The sequence below is a fragment of the Cololabis saira genome, chromosome 11 (assembly GCF_033807715.1).
Source record: "Cololabis saira isolate AMF1-May2022 chromosome 11, fColSai1.1, whole genome shotgun sequence".
Taxonomy (NCBI): Eukaryota; Metazoa; Chordata; class Actinopteri; order Beloniformes; family Belonidae; genus Cololabis; species Cololabis saira.
The window spans coordinates 42,899,631-42,920,153 of NC_084597.1; the positions used below are offsets into that span (position 1 = coordinate 42,899,631).

The 20,523-nt window shown below is 40.2% G+C and overlaps 1 protein-coding gene across 1 annotated transcript in view; it reads left to right on the forward strand.

Moving 5' to 3' along the window:
- helq (helicase, POLQ like) overlaps positions 1-20,523 on the forward strand; it is a 42,812-nt gene that overhangs the window by 15,225 nt on the left and 7,064 nt on the right. The window contains 9 exon segments of the mRNA XM_061734567.1: positions 37-109; positions 186-283; positions 365-463; positions 1,384-1,529; positions 2,537-2,776; positions 4,495-4,636; positions 8,227-8,331; positions 8,468-8,678; positions 11,882-12,039. Of these exon segments, the coding sequence (XP_061590551.1) occupies positions 37-109; positions 186-283; positions 365-463; positions 1,384-1,529; positions 2,537-2,776; positions 4,495-4,636; positions 8,227-8,331; positions 8,468-8,678; positions 11,882-12,039 (1,272 nt within the window).

Below are 20,523 nucleotides of genomic sequence, written 5' to 3' on the forward strand. Positions count from 1 at the left end.
CGGAGGGTTTGATGAGTCTCTCTGTTTCTGCTGCAGCTTCACATGCTGGGCGAGGGCAGCAGGGGGGCCGTGATCGAGATGACTCTGGCCAAAGTCCAGTTCATGAGCAGTAAGTGTCTCCCTCGGCTGGTCTGAGACCTTCAAACTCTGTGAATGAAACACATGATGCTGCTCTGTGTGTCCAGGAACCACCCAGATTATTGGGATGAGCGCCACTCTGGGAAATATCCAGGACCTGCAGGAGTTTCTGAGGGCAGAGAATTACACCAACGACTTCAGGCCTGTGGGTGGAGCAGCCCGGTCCAGATGTGCTGCCACATGGGGGTTCTCGTGACCTGCTCTAAATGTTGGTTGTCACTTTCAGGTGGAGCTGAAAGAATATGTCAAACTGAACGACACCATCTACGAAGTTGACCCGAAGGAGGAGAACTGTTTCAGATTCTCACGTCTGCTCAGCTTTAAAGTGAGTTCCACTTTTTATTCTCAAGTATGAGCATCTTTACTGGAGCGACGGCTTACAATGCAAATCAGGACGAATTCCAGATGAAACCCAAATAAAAACATACAGGACTGTCTCAGAAAATTAGAATATTGTGATAAAGTCCTTTATTTTTTGTAATGCAAAAATGTCATACATTTTGGATTCATTACAAATCAACTGAAATATTGCAAGCCTTTTATTATTTTAATATTGCTGATCATGGCTTACAGCTTAAGAAAACTCAAATATCCTATTTCAAAAAATTAGAATATTCTTGGAATCTTTATCTTAAACTGTAAGCCATAATCAGCAATATTAAAATAATAAAAGGCTTGCAATATTTCAGTTGATTTGTAATGAATCCAGAATGTATGAAATTTTGTTTTTTTTTTAATTGCATTACAGAAAATAAAGAACTTAACACAATATTCTAATTTCTGAGACAGTCCTGTATAAACTTTGAAAATGCAAAGAATAATGGAAGAAAAAGTCAGTGATTCATGAATTTACTGAGGAGAACCTTCGGCGACAGCTACATCGGACAGCAAACACCTGGACATTTATTATGAAAAACAGAACTTAGAGGCCAGGATTCACGCTTTCTTTTGTAAACATGCGAAATAGTTCAAATTTGAAATAGTTGGTGTCATTTTAGAATTGTTATCCTTTTATAACCTGGAAAAACATCCAAGTCCCTGCCAGTCTAATTTCAGTGATGCTTTGCTCACATTTCTTGCCAAAGAGGAGACCTTTTGTTTATCAGTGACCTGCTACCACTCAGACTCTCATGGATTCTGCTTTTGTGCCGAACCCTCGTTACAAACTCCACATTTTTTTGATTTGCTGTTGTGTCATTATTTATTAGTACCAGAGTATAATGTTAATGCATTTCCATCCTGCAGTACTCCAGTTCCATGCAGAAGATTGACCCGGATCACATCATCGCCCTGGTAACTGAGGTCATCCCTAATCACTCGTGTCTGGTCTTCTGTCCCACCAAGAAGAACTGTGAAAACGTTGCTGCAATGATCTGCAAGTACCTGAAAGGGTGAGTGAACCGTCCGTCCCGCGGCCCTTGAAACCCCCAGTGGCCTCCAGTGTTGGGACTAACGCGTTATTTAGTAACGCGTTACAGAAACGCCGTTAGTTTTACGATAACTAATACTCTAACGCATTACTTTTTAAATTCAGTAACGCAGTTACCGTTACCAAACGGTGCGTTACTCCGTTATTTCTGGATACAGTGAAGCTTTTTTCCCCCACACGCGGAGACCAGAGGAAACGTAGTGTGTGTGCATTCAAAAACATGAGCGGTCATGAGCCAAGAGAAGGCAAGGAGATATTGTGGAGATATTGTCATTACAGTAATCCCTGGTTTTTCGCGGGGGTTACGTTTCAAAAAAGAACCTGTGATAAGTGAAATTCTTTTTACAATTATTATAAAAGGCTTCAAATTGCGGAGATCAGCACCAGCTCGCACGTATTCCACTGCTCTTCTGATGCTGCTGCATCCCGACTCTGTATCGTCTTTTTCTCCTAAAGCCGCGGTGCAGCTGTGTTTTTACCAGAGAAGAAAATAGTTATGGGTCGTTGTTGTCGCTCTTTTTTCTTCTGGGCAAAAATATTCTGATAAACCGACACCATTGGTTATATCTGAGACTGTAATGAACGATTCATCAAAGTTCCCGTTCCTGAGCTGCTGCTGAAGCTCATTGGCCGTTCTCAGCTTGTTGCTAAGCAACCAACGTTATTGATACAGGAAGTGAAGAAGCGGGGAGACTGTTTAGCCAATCAGAATGCAGAACACGATGCACAATGTAAATCCATACAGAACCTGCTGAAATGAAGGCTAGAGGGGATTAATGGGAGCATTTAAAATAATGTTTTTATTTAAACTAAAAAGTTACTTTTCATAGTAACCCATTACTTTTTGGTCTAAGTAACTGAGTTACTAACTTTGTTACTTTTTTAATGAAGTAATGGTAACTAATTACTATTTTTCAGTAACTAGCACAACACTGGTGGCCTCCCACCTCATCGTCCCTTTCTCCTCAGGGACTTCCTGCAGCTCCACGAGGCGGAGAAGGCATTCCTCCTGAGACAGCTGAAGGACAGCGGTAATGGCTCGGTGTGTCCGGTGCTCCGGAGGACCGTGCCGTACGGCGTGGCCTACCACCACAGCGGCCTGACCTCGGAGGAGAGGAAGCTGGTGGAGGAGGCCTACTCCAGCGGCGTGCTCTGCCTCCTCACATGCACCTCCACCCTGGCTGCAGGGGTCAACCTCCCTGCCCGCAGGTCAGCTCACTTTCACCTTCACATCCACCCGGAACCGCTCTGACTGCTCCTGCATGGAGGTTCTAATTAGGGTTGTAACAATATATCGTGCCACGAAATTTCGCGATACAAAAACGTCACGATACGTGTCGTGGAGGTGACAAACTGTATCGCGATATTGGGTTATTATTATTAATCTATTGTGTTGACTAGTAACGACCACGCCTCGACCCGTGGACCAAAATCTTCCTCCACTCAGAAGAAACTAGTACCGTTTTGGTCCCGATCACGGGACTCTTGCAGGGTTTTGAGCTCTGAACTTTTACTGACGTAAGGCTGGTGTAGTTAAGCCTTACCTTAATAAATTAAACCTTTTTGGGGTCGTGAGTAGGATAAACACGGGGAAACTTCTGCTGAGTTCCAGTGTACTTTAATGTCCCTCAACAGTGTAGGATTTTAGAACATCAACACAGCACCTAGTGCCGTACTGTGGCGTATCACTCCGCCCAATCTAAAACAGACTAATCACTACAGATAAACTGACTAGTGTCATTATAGTCCCTGATTTACATCAGAATATAAAGAATATATTTATAAAATAATCAACCCTGAATTACCAAAATAACCTTCTTAACAAAAATAAATCTCCTCTTACACTTATAAGGTGAGCATGAATCAATCTTTTTTATGATGTAAAATTGTATGCATTTATTTACATCTATTTATTTATTTAATTTTAGCTGTTAAATTTGTGGAAAAGAAAAAAGTCAAATGATACATGAGAGAAACTATTCAGTTTGTGGCAAAATATTTGTACTTGTATGAAACTGAAGATCATAATGCAAACCTGACATTTAATTTTAGTTCAGTTTGTGGTGGTTGGCCTGGCTTTCTCTTTAAACCTTAAACAGTTATAAAGCATTACAAACTGGAACAATAGGGCAAATGCACAACATTGTTTTGTATTTTGTGTCTTTCAAATAAAAGACCATTTTTTCCAGTCGTATGTTCCTCATTCAAGGTTGTTTTTTTTTTTTTTAATATTTTTTTTTTATCCCCGATTTTTTACCCATTTCATCACCCAGTGCTCATACCTAGACAGTCCTTGGCATTGTTCCCCTCTGCCAACCCAAGGAGGGCCCTACACTGAGCTCAGGTCTCCTTCTTATCCTGAGGAGTGACGGACCGCTTCTTTTCACCAGACATGGTGAGGATTCTCCGGCCGAACGTAGCGCGTGGAAGGATCACGTTATTCCGGCCGGATCCTCCCCACCCCATCTGGCGCCCCGGTTGGCCAGAGGGGGCATGTATAGCCCAGGACTGTGTGCATGTTTTTGTGAGGGTAGCTCCCATTAGCTACCCAAGGGAACACGGGGAAAACATGCAAACTCCACACAGAAAGGCCCTTTCGCCAACCCCACCCAGGGTGTGGGCACTGAAGTCATGGGAGAACTAACACGCACTTCAGCGCCCACAGCGTCCCCGGCGGGAATCGAACCCAGGACCTTCTTGCTGTGAGACGGCCACACTACCTGCTGCGCCACCGTGCCCCCTCATTCAAGGTTGTTAAAAAAATACTGCTATGATATCGTATCGTTATCGTGACCTCAATATCTTGTATCGTACCGTATCGTGAGATTAGTGTATCGTTACACCCCTAGTTCTAATGCTCCGAGTCTCACCTGCATGTGCAGGTGCTCTTGTTGATGTTCATTAACCCATCCCTGTCCTGCCTGCAGGGTGATCCTGCGCTCGCCGTACGTGGCCACAGACTTCCTGAAGAGGAGCCAGTACAAGCAGATGGTGGGCCGGGCCGGGCGGGCCGGCATCGACACTCAGGGAGAGAGTATCCTCATCCTGCAGGAGAAGGACCGGAACCTGGTACTTTTACCTCCCACAGGGATTTTCACGGAGTCAAACCCATGCTTTCCAGAAACTTCCCAGAAGTTACAGTCTGTCAGTCGGGAAGCTGACGTGAGTGTTGCTAACTTTTACTGACTAGGGACAAATCTCCGTAGGCTCCTCCCCCGTCCCAAAATGATCAATAATAATCATTATTCTTATGTCATTCTAATTAATGATGCAAATGAATGGGATGTGGTCAATACTAAGGAGGGAAACAAAGCTCATTGGTGGTTCTAAACATATTTAGTGTGTTTTTAACTCTCTTTTTTACCACCAATTAATTTGTCTCTTCTCCAGCCCCCAACACACTTACACACATATTGTGAAGCCAAATAGCTGCTGTCCTTCCTGCAGTTCTGCAGCAGCTTTCTACTGTTTACAATTAACAGAGGTGTCTTCAGTATTCACATTCATTACTCAGGTAGAAGTATAGATACTAGAGTTTAAAAATACTCCTCTAGAAGTATCAACTCAAGTTTTTTACTCAAGTAAAAGTATAAAAGTACTGGTTTCAAAACTACTTAAAGTATAAAAGTAAAACTAATGTAAGGGGGAAAAAAGCCATTAAGGACAAAAGCCATTGAAAATGAATGTATCTTAGTATAATGTAAATATTGTATTGTAATGGTGCAAAAAGTCAAACTTCAGAGGCATGTTATCATTTATCCTAACCTTTATTGGAATGTACATCCAAGTTTAGTTGCAGGAATCTGAGGGAACGGATGTAAGAACAAAACTGGACAAGAACATCTGAAACAACCACAACCAAATTCACTCTATCTAGATGGAGCAATTTAACTGGATAGTTTTTATTAAAGGCCAAAATGAAATAGAGTAACGAGGCTGTTTTTAAAATGTAAGGAGTAAAAAGTACAGATAATTGCGTGAAAATGTAAGGAGTAAAAGTAAAAAGTCGTCTGAAAAATAATTACTCCAGTGAAGTATAGATAACCAAAATTTCTACTTAAGGTAACAAAGTATTTGTACTTCGTTACTTGACACCTCTGACAATTACGGTAATGGTTGAATCGGGACTTGGACTCAAGAGCAAAACAAATGTGATCAGGACATCCTTAGTTCCTATAATATCGGAACAAAACTTAAGTTTTGTAGCGGACCCTTGGTTCCAAGAAAAAAGGCGGAGAGATTTGTACGAGTGCTCAAATTTATTTCATAACGGGCACCGTGAAAACTGACGGGAAAACACAGAAAAAAGAAAAAGGGAGGATTCATGTAAATTTACAAACATTCCACAATCAAACGTCACATACTAAAACTACATGATTCCATCCATAAACAGAAATATAAAAAGATAAATTTATTACAGCGCAGTCAGTGACCACTATTAAAATTCTAAATTTATTACTATTAAAAATAGCACAAGCAGCATCATTTAACGAAACAGAACATCCCCAAGATTTAAAATAATACAAATTAAATACCTCGTTCCACTACCAAGGTGCTTGTTTGGAAAGTGTCAAAGTGATTGATGCCTTCAGGAAACCATCCCGACAATTAATCAAACTTGAAAATAAACAACAACCCAAATTAACGTCAAAGGAAGAAAACACATAAAATAAGTTCCATTATAATGAAGACCCGTTGTCAGATTGAAACTTACTTAAATGCAGTTAATGAACAAACAAAAGAAACGGAGCAGCACAACGCCAAGCCGACCCACGGGAGAAACAGCTGAGATGCAACAGATGGAGATTACTGCAGAATCATCACCAACTTTCTACCTTTACATTCTCTGCTAAACCACACTGGTGAAAACTGACCACCAGGTGGCAGTGAAAACAATTTACTGTCATTTACAAGTTTAATGTTATACAAAACTCATAGGACGCAAGAGGTTTAACTTTAATCAACAAATGACTCGATATTGCGTTTCATTAAATGAATCTGTTATGCCCCCTCTGGCCAGCAGGGGTTCCAGACGGGGTGGGGAGGATCTGGCCGGTAAAACGGGATCCTATATTTAGTAATGAATTGGTTTTATGTGTTTACTTCCTGTGTAAAGTACCTTGAGATCAAGGTACTTTACGAGGTACATTTGGATGCAAATGTTTGTGTAAAGTGAAGTTTATGATGGCGGTTGATGCAGCCATGGAAAGGTGGTGGACATGTGGTGAAACTGTTTTTTTTTTTACCACAGATCAAGTGTTTAGATCCTGAGATCTGGAGGTGCTCACAGGTTCGGTCACTCCTGATCACAGGATGTTTTTACAGAACAGGAGAGAGACCTTTTGAGTCCAGGGGCCAGAGCCCAAAATTTCACTTGTCAGCACCACTCAAGGTGACCAAACTTACTTATGATTTTTGAAAATATCCATGTCTGTAGATGATATTTTGGTATGAAAACCTTCCTGAGTGGCAGCTGGATCAGAGTTATCAGCTCATGAAGTTCAGAAAATGACATTTTAGATGCTGCTGCATATCCTGGTTTAGACTCATGTACAGGATATCTGTTAATGTTTCACTATATTGTCTTTGGTATCATTTTAAAGGAGACCTTTAAAGCATTCATTCAAGCTAAGATGTGATACATTTCCTGAATCCTTATGGTCCTGTGAGTATTCCAGGTTTTGTATTTTGTGTCTCTGTTGTTCCTAGATGACACAGGGATAAAAGATAGTATATCATTTAGGTGAAAATTGTGTAAAAATGTGTGTTGTTTAAAGATTCACATCTTAGCTTGAATGAATGCTTAAAATGATACCAAAGACAATATAGTGAAACATTAACAGATATCCTGTACATGAGTCTAAACCAGGATATGCAGCAGCATCTAAGATATAGATACAGGACTGTCTCAGAAAATTAGAATATTGTGATTTTCTGTAATGCAATTACAAAAACAAAAATGTCATACATTCTGGATTCATTACAAATCAACTGAAATATTGCAAGCCTTTTATTATTTTAATATTGCTTATCATGGCTTACAGTTTAAGAAAACTCAAATATCCTACCTAAAAAAATTTGAATATTCTAGGAATCTTAATCTTAAGCTGTAAACCATGATCAGCAATATTAAAATAATAAAAGGCTTGCAATATTTCAGTTGATTTGTAATGAATCCAGAACGTATGACATTATTGTTTTTTTAATTGCATTACAGAAAATAAAGAACTTTATCACAATATTCTGATTTTCTGAGACAGTCATGTAATTTTCTGAACTTCATGAGCTGATAACTCTGATCCAGCTGCCACTCAGGAAGGTTATCATACCAAAATATCATCTACAGATATTTTCAAATATTATAAGCAAGTTTGGTCACCTTGAGTGGTGCTGATATCTGGCCTGGAACATGGACTATTTATGTAAATCTAGCTCTCTACAAGGATGCGAAGGAGACAGACTAAAGACTATCCCTTATTAATCACGTTTGTACCTAATTGATCATTTCAGAACTTCTGTTTGACTCAGAATCAGCGTGATCGTCTTCATACACAGTTCAGTGACACTGTAAACTAACAAACTGTAACTCTTCGCCCGCTCAAAAGATGATCTATGCCTAAATGCTCTTTGCTGTAGGTGATTTATTTTTGTTTTTTCAGGCTAAAGAGCTTGTGTGTGCTCCGATGGAGAAGTGTTACAGCAACCTGATGCACGACGACGGAAAAGGACTCCTGAGTCTCATCCTGTCACTGATCGGACTAAACGTGCGTTTATCTGCTTTCATCGCCTTATTTTATTTAGTTTTTATTGAGTAGCGAACAGGAACCCCTTGTTTAGTCTGATCCTTGGGGATATTTCCCCTGAGCGTGTCCAAGCGTGACTGACGGCTGTTTTCTGCAGATGGCCTCGTCGCTGCAGCAGATCCAGGAGTTCCTGCGTGGCTCCCTGCTGTCCGTGCAGCAGCAGCAGCTGTGCGTGCAGACCAGTCTGCAGGACGTGGCGCAGAAGTGTGTGGACACGCTGGTGGACAAAGGCCTTGTGATCGCCCACGCCGCAGACTCGCACAGTCCCACGCTGCAGGTCACTGAGCTGGGGAGGGCCACGTACAAGGGTAAGAGTGGGACGGGAGGGCAGGACCAAACACGGCCTCTTTTCTTATTCTTTCTTCAATAAAGCAGAAACGTTGGGGGTAAATCTGACAGCTGGTGAGCAACAGCTGAGAAGGAGCAGGTTTACCTCCAACAAGAGTTTAACACTCGATGTTGAGCTGATCCCTTGAGGCGATTTAGATTCAGAATTCACTCTTTCATTCAGTCATAGTGACATACAACGGTTGAACTTCATAAAATTGTTTCCTTTTTACGCCGCAACATCTGATTGGATTTCATTTGATTTGAAGATTTTTATTTCAAACATGCATGTTAAAAAAGAGTACAAAAAAGTAAAAAAACATATATAGCCAAAAACATAAACATAATATATATATATATATATATATATATACATACATACATACATACATACATACATACATACATACATACATACATACATACATACATACATACATACATACATACATACATACAGGTATATAAAAAGATGAGTTTCAATAAGCTTACTTATAAAACACCCATACCTACTTTAATAACTGTTCTATACAGTGATATAATACTCAATTATATGTATGTATGTATTATATATATATATATATATATATATATATATATATATATATATATTATATAATATATATATATATATATATATATATATTTAATTACAGTCAAAATCGAAACAAATCAAACAAAACAAAACAAACGCCCAGCATTTAGTTGTGCTACTAACTATGTATGTACTAATAGAAGTAATTATAATGCATGGTATTACATTATCATTACTTAAAGGAGCATGAGGCTCCTTTTAAGAAATGAGACTCTCTAGCGCCACCCTTCACCACGACGGCCGTTGGGGGTACTGCAGCCAACAGTGAAGCCGGCACGGGAGAACGGGGAGAACGTGCATGCAGCGTCATGTGACGTCACATCCACAGGACAGCGCGGGAAATTCGGGACCGAATTGCAGCACATTTTGCAGCACACAGCCTGTTCAAGGCAAAGGAGAGATACACTAGAGTAGTGCTGGGCGGTATACCGGTTCATACCGAATACCGGTGTTTATTTTTCTTATGATATGAATTTTTCATATACCGTAATACCGGTGAGTAGCGTACACAACGTTGGGAACGCGGCGCGGCGGAACGTAGCGCCGCTGGACACTGTTTGTGAGGGGACTGTTTAGCGAGTGAGCAGTGAACAGAGCCTGCAGGGAAAAGTCAACAGTGCCGCGTGTCCGCGTGTAACCTAAATCTACCATGGTCTCAGCGTTAGGGCTCGGCCAAGTGAGGCTTTATAAATATATTAAATATATGAGCGCGGAGTCGGCGAGGAGCTGCGCGCGGCGGGCGCACAGTCAGTTGCGCTGTGAAGCCTGATTTATGGTTCCGCGTTAAATCGATGCAGAGCTTTCGCCGTAGGGTACGCCGTAGGTGGCGTAACCTACGGCGTAGGACCTGCGTTGGTGTAACGCGGAACCATAAATCAGCCTAACCACACCTGCAGCCCGTCAGTTCCTCATTTTTTTTTCTCTCTGGGATTTTTGAGTTATTTATGAAGAAGTTCTGAGTTCCCTCTGAGCAGTACTCGAGTTGAGGGGGGATGAGGGGTGATGTGATGGCACCCTCCCCCTGAAATAAAAACGGTTCAAATCATCCCCCCTGTAAAACTGCCATTCCCCCTTTCCATCCCTTATGTCATTTCATCAATGAATGTGGTTTTACTGCTATTTCAACATTTAGAGTCAATACCAGAAACATAACTTATTTGACCATTTTCACCTGTTTCAAGTACATTTTCACTTGAAATAAGTAGGAAAAGATTTATCTTCTTATTACAAGCAAAAAAATCTACTTATTTCAAGTGAAAATCTACTTGAAAACAGACTGATTTATTGCTTGTGTAGTTGAAAAAATACATGAGAACAGGACCTTGAAAAAAAATAATCGCATATTAAAACGCAATTGCAATATTGAGGAAAAAAATTGCAATTAGATTATTTTCAAAAATCGTTCAGCCCTACATTAGAATCATAAGTGCCGCCACCTCATTGTAAACGGCATCAATTTGTGAGGCCATGCAAATCTGTATTTATACTACTGTGGACATTAATGTTTTTCTACAATATTTCGTCCTCATGACAGTAAAATAGGCCATTCTAAGTCAATTTACTGCGGCAATTCCTTACCAAATCATTAGAAAATGTGGTTAACACCCAGTTGTGCATGAAAAAAAAAATACCGTGATATACCGTGAAACAGATATAATTTTGAAAAATACCGTGATATAAATTTTTGGTCATACCGCCCAGCACTACACTAGAGGAAACATTCTTTTGGGTTTGGAACGCTTCATCTGACATTATTACTAGAAAACTTCAAATGTATATGGATTTTTTTCATAAATCTTGCCACAATCCGGCCTCAAGCTCCTTTAACTATAATACAATATAATAGAGAACAATAGACAGCAATGGTATAACAATATACTTGAATAACTATATAAGAGTAGATATTCTATATATACGTTGGTTCATATATTTAACTCCAATTATATACATAAAAATTACTATAAATCTATATATCGACATATCTACATATAACTATAAATCAATATATATTAATAGAGATATAGATACACAAATACTGTACATATAATACAATATATCCATATACATACCTACATATAACGTATCTATATCCATAATATACATCTATATATCTACATATATTAATAAATGTTCATATCTACATGTTTATTCACATCTGTATTTTGAATAGAATGTTTCTTTGTATCTTTTTTTAAATGGTGACATGTTTTGACTTTGTTTTAGCTCCATGTTCAGGCTGTTCCACAGTTTCATCCGCAGGTCGACGTAGAAACGTGTTTGTGTTGAGAACTTTAAAATTAAACTGACCCCTGAGGTCGTAGCTCCCTCTCTTTCAGAAAAGATCCATCAGTAGAGAGTTCAGTAAATTTGGGATGTAATTTTCCTTCATGGTGATATGTGATCCAGAAGCAGATAAACGAACCCAGATCAGTCTTGATTTGAAATCTCTCTTTTGAGCGTTTTATTGTCTCCACCGACCTGCAGCTGGGGCTGTGAAAGGAGGGAGGTGTTGTGTCTCACTGCAGCCAGCAGGGGGCGCCGCTCCCCAGCAGTACAGCCGCTCATGGTGCTCTCTGCTCTGGTCCTCAGGCTCGGTGGACCTGACCTACTGCGAGGTTCTGTACAAGGACCTGAGCAAAGGGCTGGAGGGGCTGCTGCTCAACAGCTGCCTGCACCTGGTGTACCTGGTGACGCCGTACGAGCTGGTCCCGCAGTGCAAACCCGACTGGATGATCTTCTTCAGGCAGGTACGGCAACCTGGAAATCACTTCATTCCTTCACACAATCAGTTTTACAAATGGATTCTGAGTTAAGCTCCAGTTTGTATTTATTAAATGATACACTGGATCTTCAGTTAGACCGGAAAAAAAGCAGGATATTAATTATGATCACATGCTTCACTAAGAAATTTATACTTTTAGTTTGGAAAGATGATTCCCCTCCAACTTTCAAGTTTTTTTTTGATCAAATTTCAGTTTTTTTACCATTGGAAAAATTAACTGGAAAAATACAACCGTGGTCATATCTTACAAGAATTTTGGTCTCCATTATGTTCAAAACTGGAGAACTTTTCCAAGGGGGACCAATGAGTATCTCTATCTTCAAACTTGTGCCTTATACAGATGTATGTATACAGTATGTATGAGAAAATAAGCATGTGCTGTATATTTGTATGTATATACATATATATATATATATATATATATATATATATATATATAGTTTATTGATATCGCTGTTGCTGCCATTTAAATTTTATTTATTTTTATTTTTTTTAATATTTATTTAATTTTGTTCTCCCTTAAAGGTATTGTGACATAATTTTTAACATGCTTTTAACACTATTAAAAGTCTTGGCCAATATCCCTCAAATGTGTCTAAAAGGGTGTAACAAGAAAAACTTCACTCCAGTACTCCATGCCTGGCTTTTTTTATGACGGTGTTTTTTGCCTGTGAAAAACGCGTCTTTTTCCCCCTTTCCTGTCAATCATTGCCCCGCTCCTCCATTTTTCTCCTCAGATCATGCCGAGCACCGCGGGGTCACGTAAACCCGACCAATTAAATATTAACATCAAATTCAGTCCTGTGGCCCGTTCAATCCATATACATATATATGTATATACGTTCAATTTTAGGCACAGATCAAAAATACGAAATATGAAAAACCAGCCGTTTTTCCGTTTTTTGTGTTATAATAAAAAACTAATAACAACATAACCAGTCGGTCAGTGTATCTTTTGGTCATTGGATTTTTCCATCATGAGTGGGAATCAAAAAACAAAAAACGATTGGTTTATTTGATTTTCCTTTTAAAACAAAAAACAAATATTGAATTACACTGCATTTTTTCTTTTTCTGTGTTAATATGATTTAACAAAGATTCAAAATACGCTTTTATTTTCGTTTTCTATTTCATATAAGAAAAATGAAATCACTAGTCAACAGGAACGAAAAAACGAACCAAAAACAACAGTTTATTCATATTCGTGCACCGGAAGCTGGCATTTACAACCGAGTGAACCAAAAGATACACGGACCGTTCGGGTAACCATGGCAACCATGGCGGCGCTGGAACAACACATTAAGGATTATTTTTTAAAGATTGATTAAGGACTTGTTCCTCAGCGGTTTGACGCACAAACACATTTCCTGCACGTTGCAGCAGATATGTCTCCTGCAATGCTCAGAAATGAGCGTCAGAAGATTCTGTGCTCGGCATGATCTGAGCAGAAAAAGACGTATATCAGACGCAGAGCTGGAGAGCGCTTTGATTCAATCTATTTATGAGCTTTTTATTCAGATGTCCACAGTATATTGCAAATATTATATATTATATAGCAAACACTGACAGTAAATGTGTAATCCCGTGACAAACGTGGACGTGACATCATATGGCAGAAACTTCATGACCAGCTATCTGTCTTCACTGGGGGTGCATGCAAAAACTGCATGCGACGCGAGCGCGCGTCAGTGACAAAAACAAATCCATTTGCTTTATTTTCTATTGGACTTGCTCGGGGGTTTATGTTTATGTTTATGTTTATGTTCATGTTCTGGATCTCTGGAAAGCGTCTAGAGACAACATCTGTTGTATTAGACGCTATATAAATAAAATTGAATTGAATTGAATTGGACTGTCCAAACTGGCTGCGAGCGACGCAGCGCTCCGTTTTGAGCTGAACATTTGTCGGACTACATGTGTTGTGCCAAAAAGTGATTGCCTGCCAGAATCTGATTGCGGCCGCGGGAGCGCGCATAGCAGCCCGTTGAGGGATAACAGCCCATTGAGCGCGGATTAAACGGTCATAATATGCAGACCGTGATTTATGGGTGTGTTTTCAATAAAGAATTGATCACTTTTGCAATATGTCTGCATTTTATTTAATCTAAAAACAATGGAAAAATCCAATGACCAAAAGGGTCCGTGTATCTTTTGGTCATTGGATTTTTCCGTCATGAGTGGGAATCAAAAAACAAAAAACGATTGGTTTATTTGATTTTCCTTTTAAAACAAAAAACAAATATTGAATTACACTGCATTTTTTCTTTTTCTGTGTTAATATGATTTAACAAAGATTCAAAATTCGCTTTTATTTTCGTTTTCTATTTCATATAAGAAAAATGAAATCCCTAGTCAACAGGAAGGAAAAAACGAACCAAAAACAACCGTTTATTCATATTCGTGCACCGGAAGCTGGCATTTACAACCGAGTGAACTTAGTTCTGGATATTTAACAGGCATTCCTGTGACAATTCTCTCCAGGGGAAGTTTGATTTTAATATTTTATTGGTCGGGTTTACGTGACTCGGAAATGGCTCTGTATGCTGCAGTTCGGGTAACCATGGCAACCATAGCGGCGCTGAAACAACAGATTAAGGATTATTTTTTAAAGATTGATTAAGGACTTGTTCCACAGCGGTTTGACGAACAAACACATTTCCTGCACGTTGCAGCAGATGTGTCTCCTGCAATGCTCAGAAATGAGCGTCAGAAGATTCTATGCTCGGCATCATCTGAGGAGAAAAAGGCTACGCAGAGCTGGAGAGCGCTTTGATTCATCATGGCCGAATGACCGGCTATCTGTCTTCACTGGGGGTGCATGCTGGAGAAGGTCGGGTTGGAAGAATTTAGTCCCACGCGTGAGGTATCCACGTGATTATCATTATATGTATAAATTGCACTGCAGCACAAACTTTACCTGACGCCGGAATTCATGGTATGGCTGATGGAGCTCTCTTAGGTTCTTCCAACCCGACCTTCTCCAGCATGCACCCCCAGTGAACACAGAGAGCCGGTATTGCGGCTTTCCTGTACTTTTAAGAGCCGCTTGAGAGTTTATTGTTAGGTCCTGTATATTTGCATGACGCGCTGCTGACAGAGAAGTAGGCTACGCTGAGTCCGACAGAAGTTTTATGGCGTTTAATGACAAAAATCAGCCACAACGGCCTTCCGACATGCTTAATGGGTTTTAAACGTGTACACTGCAAACGTGATCGGGGTGATCAGTGTTCAGTACAAAGCTGTCAACAAAAGCTACGGCTCCCTAACAGCCTGTCCTAACTGCATGCGAGCGTCCGACTGTCGCGCCGCAATGCGTGGCATCGGACCCGCTCTGAACGCGTTATCGGCCCCACGTTATAGGGTACGCGGCGCGGTCACCGAACGGTGCGCGTCGCCGCGTACCCTACGCTGTAAGGTCTGCGTTGGTGTAACGCGGAACCATAAATCAGCCTTTATTCACAAGCCCGTGCGCTCCTGAAAGAAACTCCTAACATTAGCCGACTCCTAAAAGAGTAAAGGGACAAGTAAAAGATGGGTGATTACTTGTAATCTCCCTACGTTTGTACTTTCTAAACGGAAAACAAGCTTATTATTCGGTGGAATAAGTGGGGAAAAAACCGAACAATTACGGCGTGTGATTACGCAATCAAACAGCGAACAGCTGGAGTGACCGGCGTGCGGTGCAAACATGTCAGCATGTCAGATCATTACTGGGATGTGGGGAAAAAGCAGAGGACACGATCAATCCGGCAGGATCCGGGACAAATTAAGCCCTAATAAGATTAAGATAAGATTCTTATTATATCGTATTATCTTATCAGAACCTTCCAGCCTGGCGATCTCCCTCCAGCAGCTGCCACTTTATTGAAGTTCTTGTATTGAAATGACTGTTTCCTACAGCGCTTTACACGTTTTTTTCAACCTGTGAATTGTCATGATCATATAGATTTATTTCCTGATATGTTACATATTCATGCTTGAAATAAACTTGGTTCTCTTTTCATTCTTGTGTTGTGTGATTCATAGGGGTTTAAAAACTACACAGAGGGTCCCTTTTTTCAACGACGGGAAGAAAATAGAATCAGGGCGTGCGACAAAAGTCCAGCTCAAAACGACGCCGCGTCGCTCGCAACCAGTATAGACAGTGCAATAAAAAATAAAGCAATGGAACTGTTTTTGACGCTGACTCTCGCTCGTGTCGCATGCAGTGTGTATATTTGCAATATACTGTGGACATCTGAATAAAAAACCTCATAAATAGATTGAATCAAAGCGCTCTCCAGCTCTGCGTAGCCTTTTTCTCCTCAGATCATGCCGAGCACAGAATCTTCTGACGCTCATTTCTGAGCATTGCAGGAGACACATCTGCTGCAACGTGCAGGAAATGTCATTGTGCGTCAAACCGCTGTGGAACAAGTCCTTAATCAATCTTTAAAAAATAATCCTTAATCTGTTGTTTCAGCGCCGCTATGGTTGCCATGGTTACCCGAACTGCAGCATACAGAGCCATTTTACGTAAACCCGACCAATAAAATATTAAAATCAAACTTCCCCTGGAGAGAATTGTCACAGGAATGCCTGTTAAATATCCAGAACTAAGTTCACTCGGTTGTAAATGCCAGCTTCCGGTGCACGAATATGAATAAACGGTTGTTTTTGGTTCGTTTTTTCCTTCCTGTTGACTAGGGATTTCATTTTTCTTATATGAAATAGAAAACGAAAATAAAAGCGTATTTTGAATCTTTGTTAAATCATATTAACACAGAAAAAGAAAAAATGCAGTGTATTCAATATTTGTTTTTTGTTTTAAAAGGAAAATCAAATAAACCAATCGTTTTTTGTTTTTTGATTCCCACTCATGACGGAAAAATCCAATGACCAAAAGATACACGGACCCAAAAGATACACTGACCCCAGTCACTTTCATGTTTTGGTTTTTGATTGGCAATTGAAAATGGAAAGAACGAATGATACACGGATTCATCGGTCAGTGTATCTTTTGGTCATTGGATTTTTCCATCATGAGTGGGAATCAAAAAACAAAAAACGATTGGTTTATTTGATTTTCCTTTTAAAACAAAAAACAAATATTGAATTACACTGCATTTTTTCTTTTTTTGTGTTAATATGATTTAACAAAGTTTCAAAATACGCTTTTATTTTCGTTTTCTATTTCATATAAGAAAAATGAAATCACTAGTCAACAGGGGTCCGTGTATCTTTTGGTCATTGGATTTTTCCGTCATGAGTGGGAATCAAAAAACAAAAAACGATTGGTTTATTTGATTTTCCTTTTAAAACAAAAAACAAATATTGAATTACACTGCATTTTTTCTTTTTCTGTGTTAATATGATTTAACAAAGATTCAAAATACGCTTTTATTTTCGTTTTCTATTTCATATAAGAAAAATGAAATCCCTAGTCAACAGGAAGGAAAAAACGAACCAAAAACAACCGTTTATTCATATTCGTGCACCGGAAGCTGGCATTTACAACCGAATGAACTTAGTTCTGGATATTTAACAGGCATTCCTGTGACAATTCTCTCCAGGGGAAGTTTGATTTTAATATTTTATTGGTCGGGTTTACGTGACTCGGAAATGGCTCTGTATGCTGCAGTTCGGGTAACCATGGCAACCATAGCGGCGCAGAAACAACAGATTAAGGATTATTTTTTAAAGATTGATTAAGGACTTGTTCCACAGCGGTTTGACGCACAATGACATTTCCTGCACGTTGCAGCAGATGTGTCTCCTGCAATGCTCAGAAATGAGCGTCAGAAGATTCTGTGCTCGGCATCATCTGAGGAGAAAAAGGCTACGCAGAGCTGGAGAGCGCTTTGATTCAATCTATTTATGAGGTTTTTATTCAGATGTCCGCAGTATATTGCAAATATACACACTGCATGCGACGCGAGCGAGAGTCAGCGTCAAAAACAGTTCCATTGCTTTATTTTTTATTGCACTGTCTATACTGGTTGCGAGCGACGCGGCGTCGTTTTGAGCTGGACTTTTGTCGCACGCCCTGCTTCTATTTTCTTCCCGTCGCTCGCGTTGAAAGCCGGTTGAAAGTTGAAAAAAAAAGTGTAAAGCGCTGTAGGAAACAGTCATTTCAATACAAGAACTTCAATAAAGTGGCAGCTGCTGGAGGGAGATCGCCAGGCTGGAAGGTTCTGATAAGATAATAAGATATAATAAGAATCTTATCTTAATCTTATTAGGGCTTAATTTGTCCCGGATCCTGCCGGATTGATCGTGTCCTCTGCTTTTTCCCCACATCCCAGTAATGATCTGACATGCTGACATGTTTGCACCGCACGCCGGTCACTCCAGCTGTTCGCTGTTTGATTGCGTAATCACACGCCGTTATTAATTGTTCGGTTTGATTGCGTAATCACACGCCGTTATTAATTGTTCGGTTTTTTCCCCACTTATTCCACCGAATAATAAGCTTGTTTTCTGTTTAGAAAGTACAAACGTAGGGAGATTACAAGTAATCACCCATCTTTTACTTGTCCCTTTACTCTTTTAGGAGTCTGCTAATGTTAGGAGTTTCTTTCAGGAGCACGGGCGGGTGAATAAAGGCTGATTTATGGTTCCGCGTAAAATCGACGGCGTAGCCTACAGCGTAGGGTACGCGGCGACGCGCACCGTTCGGTGACCGCGCCGCGTACCCTACGCTGTAAGGTCTGCGTTGGTGTAACGCGGAACCATAAATCAGCCTTCTAAAAGGCGAGTCTCAGCTGTCAATCAAAAGAACGTGGTAGAACGTGGGGCCGATAACGCGTTCAGAGCGGGTCCGATGCCACGCATTGCGGCGCGACAGTTGGACGCTCGCATGCAGTTAGGACAGTTGGGAGCCGTAGCCTAATTTTTGTTGACAGCTTTGTACTGAACACTGATCACCCCGATCACGTTTGCAGTGTACACGTTTAAAACCCATTAAGCATGTCGGAAGGCCGTTTGTGGCTGAGTTTTGTCATTAAACGCCATAAAACTTCTGTCGGACTCAGCGTAGCCTACTTCTCTGTCAGCAGCGCGTCATGCAAATATACAGGACCTAACAATAAACTCTCAAGCGGCTCTTAAAAGTACAGGAAAGCCGCAATACCGGCTATCTGTCTTCACATGGGGGTGCTTGCTGGAGAAGGTCGGGTTGGAAGAACCTGAGAGAGCTCCATCAGCCATACCATGAATTCAGGCGTCAGGTAAAGTTTGTGCTGCAGTGCAATTTATACATATAATGATAATCACGTGGATTCCTCACGCGTGGGACTAAATTAATTCTTCCAACCCGACCTTCTCCAGCATGCACCCCCAGTGAAGACAGATAGCCGGTCATTCGGCCATGATGAATCAAAGCGCTCTCCAGCTCTGCGTCTTTTTCTCCTCAGATGATGCCGAGCACAGAATCTTCTGACGCTCATTTCTGAGCCTTGCAGGAGACACATCTGCTGCAACGTGCAGGAAATGTGTTTGTGCGCCAAACCGCTGTGGAACAAGTCCTTAATCAATCTTTAAAAAATAATCCTTAATCTGTTGTTTCAGCGCCGCTATGGTTGCCATGGTTACCCGAACTGCAGCATACAGAGCCATTTCCGAGTCACGTAAACCCGACCAATAAAATATTAAAATCAAACTTCCCCTGGAGAGAATTGTCTCAGGAATGCCTGTCAAATATCCAGAACTAAGTTCACTCGGTTGTAAATGCCAGCTTCCGGTGCACGAATATGAATAAACGGTTGTTTTTGGTTCGTTTTTTCGTTCCTGTTGACTAGGGATTTCATTTTTCTTATATGAAATAGAAAACGAAAATAAAAGCGTATTTTGAATCTTTGTTAAATCATATTAACACAGAAAAAGAAAAAATGCAGTGTATTCAATATTTGTTTTTTGTTTTAAAAGGAAAATCAAATAAACCAATCGTTTTTTGTTTTTTGATTCCCACTCATGACGGAAAAATCCAATGACCAAAAGATACACGGACCAACAGGAACGAAAAAACGAACCAAAATCAACCGTTTATTCATATTCGTGCACCGGAAGTTACAGATGGAGGACAATAATTTTGATGTTTTATTTGATTAATTAAACTGCATTATTTTTCTGTTTCATATTTGTTTTGATCTTTTGTCTGCATTCTAATCACATATTTGTATGACACAGGCTAATCTAGATGCGTATGTCTCCTGACATTTCAGTGCACTAATTGTGGATTACACCTGCGTTTTTCCTTCCCTCCTCTTTTCTGTCAGTGTGCAGTTGAGGCAGTTATGCCGTCTTTCATTGATTAGAAAAAAAAAATCAGTGTTACAACTTTTCTTTTCACTACTATTAGGCTACGAACATGACATGTCCTTTTGACGAGGATCCAATTGATGCAGGTGGAGCATTAATCCACAGAGAATTTAATATAGTCTTACGTTGAGAGCTGATCATTAGACCACGC